Below are 18,608 nucleotides of genomic sequence, written 5' to 3'. Positions count from 1 at the left end.
GTCAGACTCCTGGTAAGGACGCACACACACACACACACACACACACACATGCTGTTCCTTTAACATCACAGTCAGACCCCTGGTAAGGACACACACACACACACACACACATGCTTTTCCTTTAACATCACAGTCAGACCCCTGGTAAGGACACACACACACACACACACATGCTTTTCCTTTAACATCACAGTCAGACCCCTGGTAAGGACACACACACACACACACACACACATGCTTTTCCTTTAACATCACAGTCAGACCCCTGATAAGGACACACACACACATGCTTTTCCTTTAACATCACAGTCAGACCCCTGGTAAGGACACACACACACATGCTTTTCCTTTAACATCACAGTCAGACCCCTGATAAGGACACACACACACATGCTTTTCCTTTAACATCACAGTCAGACCCCTGGTAAGGACACACACACACATGCTTTTCCTTTAACATCACAGTCAGACCCCTGGTAAGGACACACACACACATGCTTTTCCTTTAACATTTTGAAAACTACGTATAAGAGTATACAATAATAATTAGGTGGAGAACTGAGCAATGTTGACAGTTATATTACTTTTTGGGGTAGCAATCGCCTAAACATTAACCGTTTCCGTCCATCTGACGTGTCCACACGTCCTAGGGAATCCAACTCTCCGTGGTTTTGATCTGATGGATATACTAGCGCTTCATTTCTGCTCCTCATCGGCCTCTCGTTCAAAATATGAACGCTTTTTGGATCATGTATCGTATAAATGAAATCGAGAGCAAGGTAAGCTAGCAAAATATTTGCTAGGGGGGGGGGGGGGTCCGGGGGGTCCGGCACCCCAGAGCTTCTATTTTGAAGGAATCCTGGCACTGATTGTGTTAGAGGGGTGTGCTAGTAGTAGGGGTACAACGGTTCAGTTAGCCCAGTCGCTATTGTGCCTCACCATGATTATACTCATGGGAAGAAAATACACAGGGAAGAGAATGGAGGGGGGAGGGGAGGGGGCCAGGGGGGAGATTGTGTCGCACAGAAAGAACGACATTTAATCTCTGCATAAGGATTTAAGGATATTATGCTTATATACAAGAAGACGGGGGGGGGGGGGGGGGGGGGTGTAAGACTGGTTGTACTGGGCAGCTCCCAGGTGTGAATGTGTGGGACAGTATTAGTATGAAGCCGGACATTGTTGGATTTGAAGTATAATAAAAGATGGGGGGGGGGGGGGGGGGGTGTTGAAGCCTTCCTACCTGGTTCTGACATCCAGTTTACACCTGTTGATGATGCAGGAGAGTTCGAAGAGGATGGGGAACCACCCCCTCACCCACACGCGGTCCTCCGCCGGTACATTCATGTCATCGCTGGTGTAGTCTTTGAAGGCCTGTCAGAGAAGCCAGAGAGAGACCTGTTATGTTCAGAGACTGAATTTCCCCCCAGCAAGACCAATAAAAGGTCTTAGCTTAGCTCTTTTAGAACTGCCCCAAAAGGCAATTAACCAGCTGAAGTGTTCCTATTCTGGGCATGTCGCCCGTCACAGTAGCAGGTCTACAAGACCGGCTATTTTCGACAAAGAGATTTGGTATAGAGCATGCATGGGCAACTGGCGGCCCAGGGGCCACACGTGGCCCCCACCTTCACTTAATGTGGCCCTCAGGTTAATATCAGAATACTGAGTATTGATTTGCAAACACGGCCCGCTTGAATTACTTCAGTCTAAATTAGTAGCTCAATGAGTAGTATTAAATTGTTGTTTTCTTACGTCCAATGTATTTGTATTTAGTTCATGAAGTTAACATAACTATAATTAGAGGCATTTGAAATTAAATAAACTTAAACATAAATAGAAACCTTTCAGGATTCCAATTCAAAAATAGCAAAAAAAAAAGGAAAAAAAAGAAAATGAGAAAATAATTCAAATAATAACAAAAATAGCCGATCTACAAGCTCAAAACGCGTCGCACTGCGACGCGTTTTGAGCTTGTAGAACGGCTATTTTTGCTACAGTAACATGATATACAATGTGGCCCTCTGGAGTGAGTGTGGAAATAATGGCCCTCTCCATCGATAAAGTTGCCCACCCCTGGTATAGAGGATAGCATAGTGTGGTTTTATGGACCCACTGAAAAAAACAGCCATTCATTTTTCCCATAGAGATTTACAAAAATATTTATATCAATTATTTTAAGCCTTGAATCAAGCCATCCAGGATCCGGGTGAAAAATGAACAACGCTAAACAAAGGATATTTATTATTTTTTTCCACAGAATCCAAGGTGTTATGGTCATGATTCATCAGGATCCTGGATGGCTCGATTCTAGGCTTAGAATAATTCACATCAATATTTTTGTAAAATCTCTAGGGGAAAAATGAATTGGGAGAGTTTTCAGTGGGTCCAGAAAACCATGCAAGTACAAGTTCCGATCCATGGGGAACCCCTCTCAATGAAGAATACAAACCCTGTCTCACAGACTCACACACACACTACTGTATAATCTCTATTATGTAATACACATGCAAACTAATCCACATACTACTGTATATAATCCCTATAGTACATTCTCATCATGTTTCTTGCCCATTTGTGTTTCAAGGTCTAGCAAAAGAATGCTTTTGTAAGCGTATTGGTATTAGTGTTCAAAAAATATTATTATTAACCCATTTTGACCTGAGATCAGATTCTAAAAATGTCTTCTACATCCTGACAGTTTTCTGAAAAAGCTATGTTTCTATGTCAGTCGTTCTTCGATTTTTCAAAAATAGCAGACCTACAAGCTCGTAGTGCGCCACTCGGTGGCACGCTATGAGCTTGTAGATCTGCTATTTTTCAATAGCTAAAGCATAACATAATGCTAACACCAAAAGGGGTTCCCGCTGGGTTAATATTGTTGGGTTCTGGATACCTGATGAAGCTCATAATAGATATTTTAACTCCAGTAGCCTAATAACACCCCTAACGCCCGGGGGTTATATTTAATGATTAAATAACCCATAAAGTTTAATCCATTAAATCATAACGCCCGGCGATTTATAGCAGCGGAGCACTTTTATTGACGGACCGGATGTTATCCCGGACGTGGCTGTAGCAGCTAAATGTAGCCAAAACACTCTAGAGGCGATCGACAACAACGGGAGGTATGATTAAATCTACCGCGACTAGAGACGGGACCGCGGTGGGCCGTCTAACACATGATCTTTGCTTAGAATTAGACGTTATGATTTAGATTAAGAGTTATTAACGTGGCCTGGGCCATGGCTCAGTGGTCCAGGCACCTTGGCTGGTAATCCAGTCTGGCAGTGTGCCGCGGGTTCGACTCACGATCCCAACGGCCTTTACTGCATGTCTTCCCCCCATCTCTCTCCCCATTTCCTGTCAGCCTACTGTCTGTCCCTCCATAAAATATACAAAAAAAAGGCGAAAGCCAAAAAAAAAAAAAACGTTTTAAGATTTTCGGTCTCGTCGGCTATACATTTTCGATGACGTCCCACTGTTGCGCAACATTAAGTGTTGCACAACAGACGCTCCCAGGCTGTGGAGCGATGCGATCAGTTTTGATATCAACAACCTCCGTCATTTTGATCAATCTTCGTCCTGGGCACTGGGTGTTACTGATTGAAAGAACGGTGAACTTCGTCCTGGGCACTGGGTGTTACTGATTGAAAGAACGGTGAACTTCGTCCTGGGCGCTGGGTGTTACTAATTGAAAGAACGGTGAACTTCGTCCTGGGCGCTGGGTGTTACTAATTGAAAGGACTGTGAACTTCGTCCTGGGCGCTGGGTGTTACTAATTGAAAGGACTGTGAACTTCGTCCTGGGCGCTCGCTGTTACTAATTGAAAGGACGGTGAACTTCGTCCTGGGCGCTACTAATTGAAAGGACGGTGAACTTCGTCCTGGGCGCTGGGTGTTACTAATTGAAAGGACGGTGAACTTCGTCTTGGGCGATCGGGGTGATAAACTACTGCTATCATCATCTACATTTTTCGACCGTGGTCGAGATCGTGGATTTCACAATAACACGCCAGACTTCCCGGTCCTTCATTGCCATCCCCAGTTCCTGCTTACTGATGCCTGTGTCCCTAGCGATGACATCAGGGAACAACAGTTTTCTACCTCTGGTCTGCTTTGAGGCAGGACTCCAGATAAGAAGGGAAGATATAACCTCATTGTCAGCTCTGTAGCAGTGGCCGGAAAACTGTGTTCTTCTGGATCGGACTAGTGAAGAAACATGGGGAAGGTTGCCGTATATATTAGATTAGTCGATGGGTGGCTCTTCCAAGACAGATTTTGCGCTCTCATTAGAAGGCGGGTGTAAGTGCCATCCAACCGTTTCTCTAGTTTCTTTGAAAGTGTCCTACTACTACTGCTTTAACCCATTCTGTACGGGAACCCCTTTTGGTGTTTTAACTAAGCATTATGTTATACTTCCGCTATTGAAAAATAGCAGATCTACAAGCTCATAGCGTGCCACCGAGTGGCGCGCTACGAGCTTGTAGGTCTGCTATTTTTTAAAAATCGTAAAAATGTGGCACAAATCTTTGAATATATTTCTAACTTTTTTTAAAATGTCGACGTCAGGCCTAAATGGGATAAGTGAAGACTGTGTGCGACTGTGACTTCCACTTTACTCACTGTTAAGTGTTTGCACTGTTTGTCTGCTCTGATACACCCGTCCTTGTAGGTGTGCAAAAGGACTCTTCTCTACAAAAGGGTTCTGTATTCATCCATACATCACTGTAATCCCCTGACAGCCCACGCTGGTTAAAAGGACACTGACCTGAGGCCGTTCAGAGACGTATTTGGCGCAGTGTCGGATGAGGCGGATGGCTTCCATGCTGGTGTCTGGGAAAGAGGCGTTGCAAGCGAACTCCGACAGACACTTCACTGCGTCCTGGAAGGAGTCGATGGTGGCCGCAAAGTGCTTCTCAAATACATTCGCTGGGAGATGGACAGAAAGGGTTGGGTCAAAAAAAAATGTGCAGGGAGATATAAGAGAATAACAGTTCAGAGAAAGAACTGGCATTTAGATCAGGGCTCGAAATTGCTACCGTTTTGGTCGCAAATGCGCCTGAATTTTAATCTGTGCGATCTAAAAATATAATTAGGAGCACCAGTGCCACTGCAAATCATTGCTACAGAGCTACCAAAACGATCGCGACCGAAACGGTCGCGGGCCGGTTCCATCCCGCGAGATGATTTAATCCGACTTGTAGAGCATACATTTCTGAGCATGTTTTTTACATGCTCAGAAATGTAAGTTTCTAATGCATTCCTGTCAGAAGTTCTCTCCCTCTCCAAAATCTCCGTGGACATTAATTGGCTGATTGGCCTGCAGCTGAGGTGATTGACCTCGCTCACGTCGAACAAAGAGCACACAATAATTTCACGTTCTTCACGTTCAAGAAGCAGAAGTTATCATCAGCATAATAGCAGAAGTTTGAGCTGTAGTATTCATCTATGTGTGTGTGACTGACGTGTTGAAATATACATTCCCTAACTCTTCCATCTGTTCTCTTTCTTTGCCTTCGTTAAACAGTAATCCTGCACAGATGGGTAACTTAAATTATCCTCAAGTAGCAGAATGTCAATTATTGTACTTTTTCCACATTGTGGACAAAACGTGTCACCTAAAAAAGCATCTAAAATACATTGTGTGAATAACGGCGCTGTTTGGTGCCCCTCCAGAGGGAATACAAATACCAACTCATCAGGCTGAAAGCTATAGCGGTTTCCTCTTTACTTGCCAGACGCCTGATACTATTTAATTGGAAAAAGGCAGCGCCGCCGTCTCACAAACACTGGGTGGAGGATGTTATGTCACATAAATATATCAGAGTTTGGCAACCGTTTCTAACCTACTTTGCGGTAGTATTTTCTACGTAGTCATTGGCCATTCCCCCCCCCCCCCCACCCCCCGCCCACCCCCCCTTCATTTTTATTTATCTTTTTGTACAATTTGTGGTTTTTCACATTGTATTTCAGACTTTTATATTTTATACATGTTGAGTACTGGTGTTGTTGTTTTGTCCTGTATCTGTTCTGTCATTGTTGTCATGTATCTGTTGTCTGTCCTGTCTCATGTGCAAACTTCAATAAAAATACTTGAATAATAAAATACATTGTGTGCATGGGTGTGTGTGTGTGTGTGTGTGTGTGCGCGCGCGTGCGTGCGTGTGCGTGTACACTTACTGACGATATGTCCGGTGGTTTGGAAGGCCAGCTCCACGATGCTCTCGTCCAGGTCAGAGGCGGCCAGGTGAAAGACAGAGAAGATGTTCTTCCAGCCTGAACGGATGTTGGCTGCTTGGGAGTTCACCATCTGGGCAATACACCTCACTACCATGTCTCTGATCGTAGGAGACCTGGAGCACACAGGAGATGGAGAGAGGGACGGGGAGGTGGACATGAGGAGCGAGGGACAGACAGGAGGGAGAAGGAAGCAACGGTAGGAGAATGACTGATGCCAGAATATTGGTACGATGCCGATCCTTAATTTGGAGATGGGTCTATCTAAATGTGGGCCTATTGCATGTGTCTGTGCAAACAAGCGAAAAAAGATGCATAACCTATACTTTGTTGTATGACAGCGTAAATCAAATCTACAAACTCACAACGCGTTGACGCACTTGTAGATTGGCTAATTTCACTGAATGTTTGCCTATTATGAGATGCATCCCTGAAATTACCTGTTCTTTTTCATGATGTGCTCAAAAGGCCTCAGAAAGTCTTTCTGGAATCTGAAGTTGGCCAGCTCACCCTTCTCTAAAAATTTCATGGACAATTGCCTGAGAGAGTCCACTGCAAATATTGCCACGTCTTCATTTGGATAGCAGCCAACCTGAGCAGAGTGGAGGAGAAGAAACACTGCTTTAACCTTCAAAATGCTTCATGTTTACAGCTTTTATAGCTCTCAAAATGTCTCAAGAGCAGACCATCAGTACCAATTGATACAAACAAATCATCCACTTTGCAGTTAAGAGCAAAATATGACGTTGAAGTTCTTTGCAACAGGAAAAATGACTGCTTTGAAGACATGCTCTTACATACAACAAACTCCATTAGCCTCTAACTATGTACTAGATAATGAGATGAGTCCTTGGATGCTAAAAGGCACAGAAAGCTTTCCTGCCAGCACTTTACGTTAATCAGTGCCCTCATGTTAGATGGGTTGGTCGAGAAGCAGCAGCAGAGCCCAGTAAAAAGACTCTAGACAACTCACTGACGTGACAACATGCATGAGGAATTTGTTTGGCAATATTGACATAAGATTCAAGAGATTTTATTTGTCACATGCTCAGTATTTGCAGTTAAATGTTGCTGTGTCTGACTTCACTAGACAATATTGGTAAACAATACTGGCATATATTACCTTGACAATTTTGATATTAATGGAAACAATATTGCCAATGCACTCGCATAAACAGACGATCAGGGATCTCCGCCTACTGATATGTCTTGGGAAATCTAAACTCAATGAGTGGCGCGCTACGAGCTTGTAGATCTGCTATTTTAGAAAAATCGAAGAAAGACGGACATAGAAACATAGCTTTTTCAGAAAACTGTCATTTTCAAAATCTGATCTCAGGTCAAAATGGGTTAAATGTCCTCTTTAATGTTATCCTTTATCAGACTAGATTAACTTAATTACATTTCTTTTTTTTCTCTTCTTCCCTGCTTGGAAAGGAGCCAGCTTAGGTGGTTCGGGCATCTAGTGAGGATGCCGCCCCCGAGTGTATCCCTAGGGAGGTCCTCGATGCATTTTCCACTGGAAGGAGACCCCCCTGGACAGACTAAGAATCAGATGGAGGGATTATATCTCCAAAATGACCTTGGATCGCCTCGGGACCCCCCAGAATGACGTTACTAACGTTGCTACCAGCTGTTGCCTTCTACACTCTTGCTTTTAATTGATCTTTTAATTTTTTGTTATTCATGTCCTCACTGTATTGCATTACTGCTCTTTTTTTTTCTTTTTTTCTCCATTGCTCTGTAAAGCACTTTGAGCTGCATTTCATGTCATGAAAGGTGCTATACAAATAAAATAAATAAATGTATTATTATTATTATTAGTAGAGTATACACGGTCACCTGGTCTCCCCTACACACCTTGTTGAAGTGGTCTCCCCTACACACCTTGTTGAAGTGGTCTCCGATGACCTCCCAGATCCTGGACCACTGCAGCCTGATGCGGCCCATGTTGTAGTAAGAGATCTCCACGATCTTCTGCAGGCTGAACATGCGTGGGTGCGTGGGTGAGGCCAGCTCATCCATGGACACGGCGCACAGCCAGCGCACAAAGTCAACTGACAGAGAGAGGTCAGAGGTCAGAGCACATTTGACAAATGAGCACAGCGCATGCGTCTTTACATGAACACGACAACTGCAGGAATGAAAAGTAGCAAGGGTAGGTACCCTAGGGTAGGTACCCTCACAAAAACATGCAGTAATCCTGGTCTCTAAACTGCCTCCCCCTGGCCAGCCGGGGCGCCTGATGGAGGGGAAAGGAACTGGTTGGAATAATGTGTTCCTTTCCACGCGCTACGTCCAACCAGGGAAACTCCCCCCTGACAGGTGAAAAGGAGCAACTTGGACACTCAGGCATGAAGGAAGCATGAGTTCAAGTCCGTTGCTCTCCCCATGTCCCCCATATATGGGGACTAGGTTGGCGGGGGGTGTGTAGAGCCCAGGATCACATTAGATAATTGACACGGGGGTGAAAATGGGTTACAAAATCGTGGGATAAAAATTATAAAAAAACAAAAAGAAAAGTAGCAAGGACTAAATCCAGATATCAGATCAAGTCTCACCTATAGCATTACCGTCCAGCCTAGTAGAACCTGTGAATATCCTGAAAAGGAAAAAAGAAAAGCCACAACTTTTAAATAACGGCAAATATGCAGTATAGCTGTTGAAGAAAGCGTAAAACAGCACTTTATTCAAAAATGTTGACCATGATCATTTTCATTACAATCCATCACATCTACACTGCTATTGGTTTATTTAAGTTCATTCTCATCCCACTTAAGAAGACTATATCCTGCTATATATCCAATACAATTCTTTATCCAGGACCACCACAGCACCTGTCTACAGCCACCACCACGCTCTGAGAGCTGGTCTCTCCTATGGACCCACCTGTCTACAGCCACCACCACGCTCTGAGAGCTGGTCTCTCCTATGGACCCACCTGTCTACAGCCACCACCACGCTCTGAGAGCTGGTCTCTCCTATGGACCCACCTGTCTACAGCCACCACCACGCTCTGAGAGCTGGTCTCTCCTATGGACCCACCTGTCTACAGCCACCACCACGCTCTGAGAGCTGGTCTCTCCTATGGACCCACCTGTCTACAGCCACCACCACGCTCTGAGAGCTGGTCTCTCCTATGGACCCACCTGTCTACAGCCACCACCACCACGCTCTGGGAGCTGGTCTCTCCTATGGACCCACCTGTCTACAGCCACCACCACGCTCTGGGAGCTGGTCTCTCCTATGGACCCACCTGTCTACAGCCACCACCACGCTCTGGTGAGAGCTGGTCTCTCCTATGGACCCACCTGTCTACAGCCACCACCACGCTCTGGGAGCTGGTCTCTCCTATGGACCCACCTGTCTACAGCCACCACCACGCTCTGGGAGCTGGTCTCTCCTATGGACCCACCCGTCTACAGCCACCACCACCACGCTCTGAGAGCTGGTCTCTCCTATGGACCCACCTGTCTACAGCCACCACCACGCTCTGGGAGCTGGTCTCTCCTATGGACCCACCTGTCTACAGCCACCACCACCACGCTCTGGGAGCTGGTCTCTCCTATGGACCCACCTGTCTACAGCCACCACCACGCTCTGAGAGCTGGTCTCTCCTATGGACCCACCTGTCTACAGCCACCACCACGCTCTGGGAGCTGGTCTCTCCTATGGACCCACCTGTCTACAGCCACCACCACGCTCTGGGAGCTGGTCTCTCCTATGGACCCACCTGTCTACAGCCACCACCACGCTCTGAGAGCTGGTCTCTCCTATGGACCCACCTGTCTACAGCCACCACCACGCTCTGAGAGCTGGTCTCTCCTATGGACCCACCTGTCTACAGCCGCCACCACCACGCTCTGAGAGCTGGTCTCTCCTATGGACCCACCTGTCTACAGCCACCACCACGCTCTGAGAGCTGGTCTCTCCTATGGACCCACCTGTCTACAGCCACCTCTCCTATGGACCCACCTGTCTACAGCCACCACCACCACGCTCTGAGAGCTGGTCTCTCCTATGGACCCACCTGTCTACAGCCACCACCACGCTCTGAGAGCTGGTCTCTCCTATGGACCCACCTGTCTACAGCCACCTCTCCTATGGACCCACCTGTCTACAGCCACCACCACGCTCTGAGAGCTGGTCTCTCCTATGGACCCACCTGTCTACAGCCACCACCACGCTCTGAGAGCTGGTCTCTCCTATGGACCCACCTGTCTACAGCCACCACCACGCTCTGAGAGCTGGTCTCTCCTATGGACCCACCTGTCTACAGCCACCTCTCCTATGGACCCACCTGTCTACAGCCACCACCACGCTCTGAGAGCTGGTCTCTCCTATGGACCCACCTGTCTACAGCCACCACCACGCTCTGAGAGCTGGTCTCTCCTATGGACTCCTGGATGCTGGCCATCTGCTTACGGTCCATGGTCCCTCCAACTAGCAGAAAGACACAAATCATGAAGAGGTGATGTAATTGATAGCGAGGACATTGCAATAATGGTATATCCACAACAGACCCAGCTATAACTATAAATATATTGTTTTACAAAATTGCTCTAACTCAAGTGGATGGCAGAGACAACACCACAACTACAATGATATCATAGTGGATGTTCACATAATTATCGTAATAGTTATCATTTACAATTTAGGCATTTAGCAGACGCTTAATCCAGAGCGATTTACATTAAGCAATAACAAAAGCATGGCATACATCACATATATAAAAAAGTAGTTATCATGAATCATGCGTAAACTAAGAATGTAACAGTGGAGTATCTATGTAAACTATACATACTATACTATATAATATATTATACATGTGTACTATAAAGTGCTGTATAGTGTATATTGTCGCAGTCGAGTAGAAACCTTCTCCATATTTTAACTTTGAATGTTTTTCTTCTTTTTTGGTAAATGAATGCCCTACCCTTGATCATGCTACAGTGTCACGCCAAAGTATCACAAACTATTGAATCCGGGTGGACTAGCTCTTCCTAATTTAAAATACTATTTCTGGGCAGCCCAACTCAGACCTCTAACTACGTGGATAGAAAATGATGAATCAACCAGGTGGTTAAAAATTGAGAAAACTCTATGCACGCAGTCACAACTAGCAGTCCTTCCCTTCTCAGGGAATAAAATAAATGGAGATGGAGATAATCTGCCCAGAACTGATTTTTATAGATACCTCCAACTAAGACACTATTTACAAAGACATAATGACTGGGACAAAATTCGAACCCCTTCGAGTTTGGAATCTCTTTTTATGTTCATTCACCAAAGTAATTTCTATCTTTATATCAAACTCTGCTAGAAATGGTTCCCAATAATTCTCTTTATATAAAAGCCAAGTGGGAGGCAGAAATACAACAACAGATTTCACAAGAAGAATGGCTAGACGCCTGCACTGAAGTGCATAAAGTAACGAACTCTAATTCTTGGAGAGAATATCAATGGAAAATTATAAGCAGATTTTTTAACACTCCATTATTGACTGGTAGAGCAGGCACTACTCCTACAACTGAGTGCTGGCGGGAATGTGGTGAACAGATCGGTAACCATACGCATATCTTTTGGACGTGTCCTAAGTTAGATTTCAAGACAGCTATTCTAGGAGTGGTGCCGACTGGGTTTGAAGGTAGGAAAAAGGTGTACCTCCTCGGAAAACACCCTCCAACCCACGAACAATGGCTGAATAAAGTAAAAGAAATTAGAGACATGGAAGAAATCACTTATTTGGTGAGGCTACACACTAGCAATCGAGATTTAACATTACAAAGATGTATTTCTACAAAGATCATGAATGTTTAATGTGATATGATTGTACAATATGTGGGTAGATTGTGACAGTATTTATAAAAAATATGTATGGTACATTCTGTAACTCGCATATACTATTTATCATACTCTTTGATTGATGTTATTTATTTATTTTATTTTTTATTTTATTTCATGTCCGTTGACTGAACTACTATCAGATGTTGTCTTTCATGTTTACATTTCTTCACTTTATTATTATTTATTTATTTATTGATTATTATTATTTTTGATTATGTGTTACTTTTGTTGCTGCTGTCTCCTTGGGGAGACAATTTTGTACTGAGAACTGAATGATGCTATATGATGCTTGTGTATAAAATGTATTGTCTACCCACGCTACGAGCTTGTAGGTCTGCTATTTTTGAAAAATCGTGAAAATGTAGTGCAAATCTTTGAATGTATATTCTTTCAGAGCGACCGTTTTTAACTCAAATCTTTGCTTCTGGGGGGTCCCTGGAACAACATAGTTTCAGATGGCGGTCCGCAGCCAAATACAGATAATTCTGGGGGTCCTTGACATGAAAAAGGTTGAGAACCACTGACAGAAACATTCAGGATTTAGAAGACATTTGTAGAATCGTCCTCAGGTCAAAATGGGTTAACATGACAGTTTATGACATTACATTAAAGTACTCCATGTTAATCAGCCGATACTAACCTAGGCCCAGGTACTCATCAGTATTGGGCTCCTTGGTACTCATGATGAAGCCATCTTTTCCTCGGATCGTCCCCGAGATGTACCGCGTCTTCACCCCCGTTCCGATCAGCTGCGCCAGCTCCAGCTGACTAATGCACTTCATGATCTGACCAGAAGAAGCAGCACAACATGGTCAAACACTTCATGATCTGACCAAAAGAAGCACCACAACATGGTCAAACACTTCATGATCTGACCAAAAGAAGCACCACAACATGGTCAAACACTTCATGATCTGACCAGAAGAAGCACCACAACATGGTCAAACACTTCATGACCTGACCAAAAGAAGCATCACAACATGGTCAAACACTTCATGATCTGACCAGAAGAAGCACCACAACATGGTCAAACACTTCATGATCTGACCAAAAGAAGCACCACAACATGGTCAAACACTTCATGATCTGACCAGAAGAAGCACCACAACATGGTCAAACACTTCATGATCTGACCAAAAGAAGCACCACAACATGGTCAAACACTTCATGATCTGACCAGAAGAAGCACCACAACATGGTCAAACACTTCATGATCTGACCAGAATAAGCACCACAACATGGTCAAACACTTCATGATCTGACCAGAAGAAGCACCACAACATGGTCAAACACTTCATGATCTGACCAGAAGAAGCACCACAACATGGTCAAACACTTCATGATCTGACCAGAAGAAGCACAACATGGTCAAACACTTCATGATCTGACCAGAAGAAGCACCACAACATGGTCAAACACTTCATGATCTGACCAAAAGAAGCACCACAACATGGTCAAACACTTCATGATCTGACCAAAAGAAGCACCACAACATGGTCAGACAGAGAGAGAAGCACCACAACATGGTCAAACAGAGAACTAAAGGTGGAGAGAGAATCTGAGGTTAAGGAAGATGGAGATCAATGCAGTAAGCAAGAGTTGAACAATAATCAATAGAAAATAATAATAATAATACAACCCAATATTGTAATATCTCTTGTTCTACACCAGGGGTTTTCAACAGGTGGTCCGCGGACCACTGGTGGTCCGTGGAAGTGTTGCCCTGACCATGAATTTAGTAATGTAGGATTTGTTGATTTTTTTTTCTTTCCACTAGTTGAGAAACAGTGAACTGAATGACCTGGTGACCTATGATCATTTGGCGGTCAAGAAGTTGGCGGTCAAGAAATTCAACCGAAAAAGGGAGTTAGAATCTCAAGAGGGGAAAGTGCACCGGATTGTTTGGTTGAGTCATTATCATTAGGAATATTTATTTGTAATCAATTGGTGGAGAAACAGTGGTATATGCATACAAATGGGATGCATAGCAAGTTTTAATAAAGCACTAATCTTAGCCCATAACCCCACCCAATACAACAGTGGTTCCCAGGTTGATTCTAAGTCAGGGTGGTGGTCCCCAGGTTGATTCTAAGTCAGGGTGGTGGTCCCTCGTTCACAACCACCTCGTTCACAATCAGTTGAAAACCCCTGTTCTACACAAAAGAAAAACATAAACATGGATTTGTATGGCGATGCAGAGAGAGAGAGATATTGTGACAGGCTGACTGGAGGCAGTCATTTAGAGGCAGACCTCATGCCAAGAGTTGCCCAGGTAGTTGCCGTCCGTGTGGGCCACAGTGATGAGGGTCTTGATGGTGTCGATGTTCTTCTGCTTCATCTCAGCGATGCCGGTGCTGGCTGTCAGCAGTGTAAACCTGGCCAAAGCCTGGACATACGCATCTCGCTCCAACTGGTGGTGGGGGAGGTGGGTGGAAGAAGAGAGAGCAAGTCTAAACTTAATCATCCTTTAAAAATATGTAACCTATGGCAAAATATGCTATTTTGTAAAGGCATGTCAATTTTGCAATTTTTATTAGGAAGGTCTGGATCCGTGGATCCAGATCTTCGAATAGTAAAATCAACAGGAAGTTAACATTTTTATTTACAAAAGTTAGAGCTGTTTCAGCGTACAATGTAAGTCAATGAGGAGCATATTTTGAATTATCAGTTTCGAATCACTGGAGCAATTATTTTGTATTTCTTGTCCACATTTGGAGTTACATCATGGCGAGGTAACCACACAACCCAAACCTCTACAACAGTGGTCTTACCCTTTAACCCATTTTGGGTGGGAACCCCTTTTGGTGTTAGCATTATGCTATGCTTTAGCTATTGAAAAATAGCAGATCTACAAGCTCATAGCGCGCCACCGAGTGGCGCGCTACGAGCTTGTAGGTCTGCTATTTGAGAAAAATCGAAGAACGACTGACATAGAAACATAGCTTTTTCAGAAAACTGTCAGGATGTAGAAGACATTTTTAGAATCTGATCTCAGGTCAAAATGGGTTAAGCTGGTAACTCACCATACACTGTAAGTCAGAGCACGGTGGTCACAAGAAAGTTATTAAAAGATTATTTCTTGAAATTCGGAATCAATCAAAATAACCTACTGTACCTGTATGGAGAAGATGCAGGCTATCCTGATGGCGAAGCGGATGCCCTCCAGGCACAGAGTGGCCACTTCTGTGTCGTCACAGTCTTGAAGCCCCACGCTGAAGGCGGCCAGGAACGGCGTCCAGGCAAGCTGAGGTAGGAAATTAAAAGAATGGAAGTGGATTTTACCAGACTTGGCAACCCTTAACTGACTATTTCAATAGGTGCACGCTATCCCCTCCTACACAATAGATAACATAATGGAAAATTGGAAAGGAAAGAAAAGTGTAAAGAGTATTTTTTCTTTATTTTATTTTTTCTCATTTAAAAAGAAAAATGTCTGTAATTCAGTTGATTTACAACTTGTTGGGAAAGTTTGAGAGCAAGAGTGTCTGTCCTGTTGTCTTTGTTTTGTTGGTCTGTTCAAAATCGTCACTGTTTAACAGTTTTTTCTTGTTTATCACATTTATATTCACATTTATATACCTTTTTTATTATGTATTGTATTTGGAACATTTACACTACCTGTCACTATTCTTTTTTTCCATTTTATATCACTTAATTACTCATTATCTGTCAATGATATTCTAAAGTTATGTCATATACAAAATGCCTAATAAAATAAAAAAGGAATAAAAAGTGGTCAGGTGGTGTAATGTTATGCCACCCACGTTTTCCTCCCTGCATTGGTGTGGAAGTACAGATGTGTGGTGGGTGGTGTGGGTGCACAGTCTCACCTTGAACATAGGCCTGACGTGCTCTAGGTGCGTGGCGCTGGTGAAGGGCGCCTGGACGTGACTGACCGCCTCCATCAGAGCCTTCGCCGTCTTGGCCATCTGCTCCATTTCTAAGTTGTACAGCAGGCGCCTCTGTTTCTCACTGGCCACACCTGTGTGATTTTTACATGTAGAGAATCTTTCACTTTAACCCATTTTGGGCGGGAACCCCTTTTGGTGTTAGCATTATGTTATGCTTTAGCTATTGAAAAATAGCAGATCTACAAGCTCATAGCGCGCCACCGAGTGGCGCGCTACGAGCTTGTAGGTCTGCCATTTTTGAAAAATCGAAGAACGACTGACATAGAAACATAGCTTTTTCAGAAAACTTAGGATGTAGAAGACATTTTTAGAATCTGATCTCAGGTCAAAATGGGTTAAATACATAAATATCCCCCTCCCCCCTCCCCTCCTTCCAGGCAGACTAGTACAATCTAATCAATAAAACATTGCATTCAATCTCCCAGCATTGCTTTCAGTCTGATGGGCAATCAGGCCGTAACCCACTGTGCATAATGATAGGAGTTCATAACTCTGATCAGACTCAGAGATTCATTACGTTTTCCAAATAGGCATTTAATGGTGATTGTGAACAAACTACCCGGTATAATAACTTTGGACATGCTCGGTTTCAGAGTGTAATGTGACTCTCATCTCCTATCGGAGGGAGACTCACTCTGCTTGCTGGATTTGAGGCTGAGCTCCTTCTCAGCCTTCATGGCAATCTTTTTCCCCGCGATCTCATCGTAGATGGCCGACAGGTACTCCTCTGGCAAGTCTTTGCTGTCATTTATCCCTCGATTCATCTTGATGTATTGCTCCTTGGTCATTTTGTTCTTCACCTTTTAAGGGAGTGTGGGAGGGGACGTAAAATGGTAAATGGTAAATGGTGCATTTATATAGTGCCTTTATCCAAGGCGCTTTACATAGATTGTACATTACATTCACCCATTCACACACACATTCATACACCGATTGCGGTGGAAGCCATGCAAGGTACCAACCAGCACATCGGGAGCAATTTGGGGTTCAGTGTCTTGCCCAAGGACACTTCGACATGTAGACAGGAGGAGCCGGGATTCGAACCGCCGACCCATGGATCATTGGACGACCTGCTCTACCTCTTGAGCCACAGTCGCCCCCGTGGGAGCCACAGTCGCCCCCGTGGGAGCCACAGTCGCCCCCGTGGGAGCCACAGTCGCCCCCGTGGGAGCCACAGTCGCCCCCGTGGGAGCCACAGTCGCCCCCGTGGGTCAAATGATGTTTATGTAGTCCCTGGCATTTTGACATTGCGTGCATATCGATACTGTGGAATGGTATTCCCAGTGGCAGCTGGGATCGGCGGGATGAAGGGCTTACCTGTGGACTGTGAAGGTCTGTTGTCAGCATAATGATCGAGTAGGCGAGGACGTACGCCGTGTCAGCGCTCGTAAACTCGGTTTGTCTGGGATGGAGAGAGGGAAACAAATGAATAACAGGTGTCACACACAAAACATAATAATAATCAGCTATTCCTATCACCGGATCTACATGAGACAATATTACAGAAAAGACAGTGAATCTCACCCCTGGTTGCATTCCAGATATCTAGCAGCAAATTTCTCCATGAGCCGGTCAATCTTCTGGGCCTCACCGGGCAGCCGGAAGCCCTCCAAGAACAGGCGCAGTGCAGAAACAAAGTCTTTGCCCAGGAAGTCCATTTGGTCCACGTAGGCATACATCACCTCTTTGTTGAAGCGGTCGTTGTCCCCAAGAAACTCTCCCACTTGAGTCTGAAGAGGGGAGAACCAATACGAGGGGAGGGAGAACAGAAAATGAGGCGACATACAGTACAATAATTAATTAAAAAATGCCCGTCTAATTTCCATTAACCCATTTTGACCTGAGATCAGATTCTATAAATGCCTTCTACATCCTGACAGTTTTCTGAAAAAGCTATGTTTCTATGTCAGTCGTTCTTCGATTTTTCAAAAATAGCAGACCTACAAGCTCGTAGCGCGCCACTCGGTGGCGCGCTATGAGCTTGTAGATCTGCTATTTTTCAATAGCTAAAGCATAGCATAATGCTAACACCAAAACGGGTTCCCGCCCAAAATGGGTTAATTTAAAATTCAGGCCAACAAGGACAGGCCTAATGGTTGTTCCAACACATGCCTATCTAAATAGCTACTTGGGAACACTCACTCATTGACTGCTATGTCAATTAGATAAATATACATTATAGTCTCACCCCTATACCTTCATAACTCAACTGCTCTTGTACAGCTGGGCTTGATGGTACTTGTCCCCGAGCAAATGATAGTCTCACTCTACCACAGATTATTACCCCTTGAGCCCAATCAAGGCAGTTCTCAGTACAAAGAGTGTTCTCCTCATTAAAGTAAACATTTGTGCTGGGTGAAGCACATGGAGCCAGAGTGGCTGGGTGGAGTAGATGGGTACTGTTGTCAGTCTGCTATGCGCCTGAACATCCAATGTGCACTTTGACACCATGCTGGGTTGTTAATCTAAATTAAATAAAAAATGTCAAATATCGTTGGTCTGTTACCCAAAGCCAACAAATTAAAGATTAGATTGATTTGTTACCGAATCGAGCCTCTCCTCCTGGTGCAAGAACTGAGCAAGGTCCTCTGGGGTGGTCCCCAGCATGCCTTGC

General features: G+C 44.5%; 1 protein-coding gene across 1 annotated transcript in view; it reads right to left on the bottom strand.

Moving 5' to 3' along the window:
- arfgef1 (ADP-ribosylation factor guanine nucleotide-exchange factor 1 (brefeldin A-inhibited)) overlaps positions 1-18,608 on the bottom strand; it is a 91,260-nt gene that overhangs the window by 12,834 nt on the left and 59,818 nt on the right. Inside the window, exons 14-28 of the mRNA XM_079489294.1 lie at positions 18,539-18,603; positions 17,519-17,724; positions 17,312-17,396; positions 16,629-16,794; positions 15,914-16,065; positions 15,199-15,327; positions 14,335-14,493; positions 12,724-12,868; positions 10,589-10,679; positions 8,798-8,838; positions 8,124-8,293; positions 6,677-6,828; positions 6,180-6,352; positions 4,768-4,928; positions 1,244-1,374 (exon numbers count right to left, since the gene is read on the bottom strand). Of these exons, the coding sequence (XP_079345420.1) occupies positions 1,244-1,374; positions 4,768-4,928; positions 6,180-6,352; positions 6,677-6,828; positions 8,124-8,293; positions 8,798-8,838; positions 10,589-10,679; positions 12,724-12,868; positions 14,335-14,493; positions 15,199-15,327; positions 15,914-16,065; positions 16,629-16,794; positions 17,312-17,396; positions 17,519-17,724; positions 18,539-18,603 (2,026 nt within the window). The remainder of the gene's footprint in view (positions 1-1,243; positions 1,375-4,767; positions 4,929-6,179; positions 6,353-6,676; positions 6,829-8,123; positions 8,294-8,797; positions 8,839-10,588; positions 10,680-12,723; positions 12,869-14,334; positions 14,494-15,198; positions 15,328-15,913; positions 16,066-16,628; positions 16,795-17,311; positions 17,397-17,518; positions 17,725-18,538; positions 18,604-18,608) is intronic.

This window comes from Electrona antarctica, assembly GCF_951216825.1.
Source record: "Electrona antarctica genome assembly, chromosome: 20".
Lineage (NCBI taxonomy): Eukaryota > Metazoa > Chordata > Actinopteri > Myctophiformes > Myctophidae > Electrona > Electrona antarctica.
This window is presented reverse-complemented; position numbering and strand designations above follow the sequence as displayed.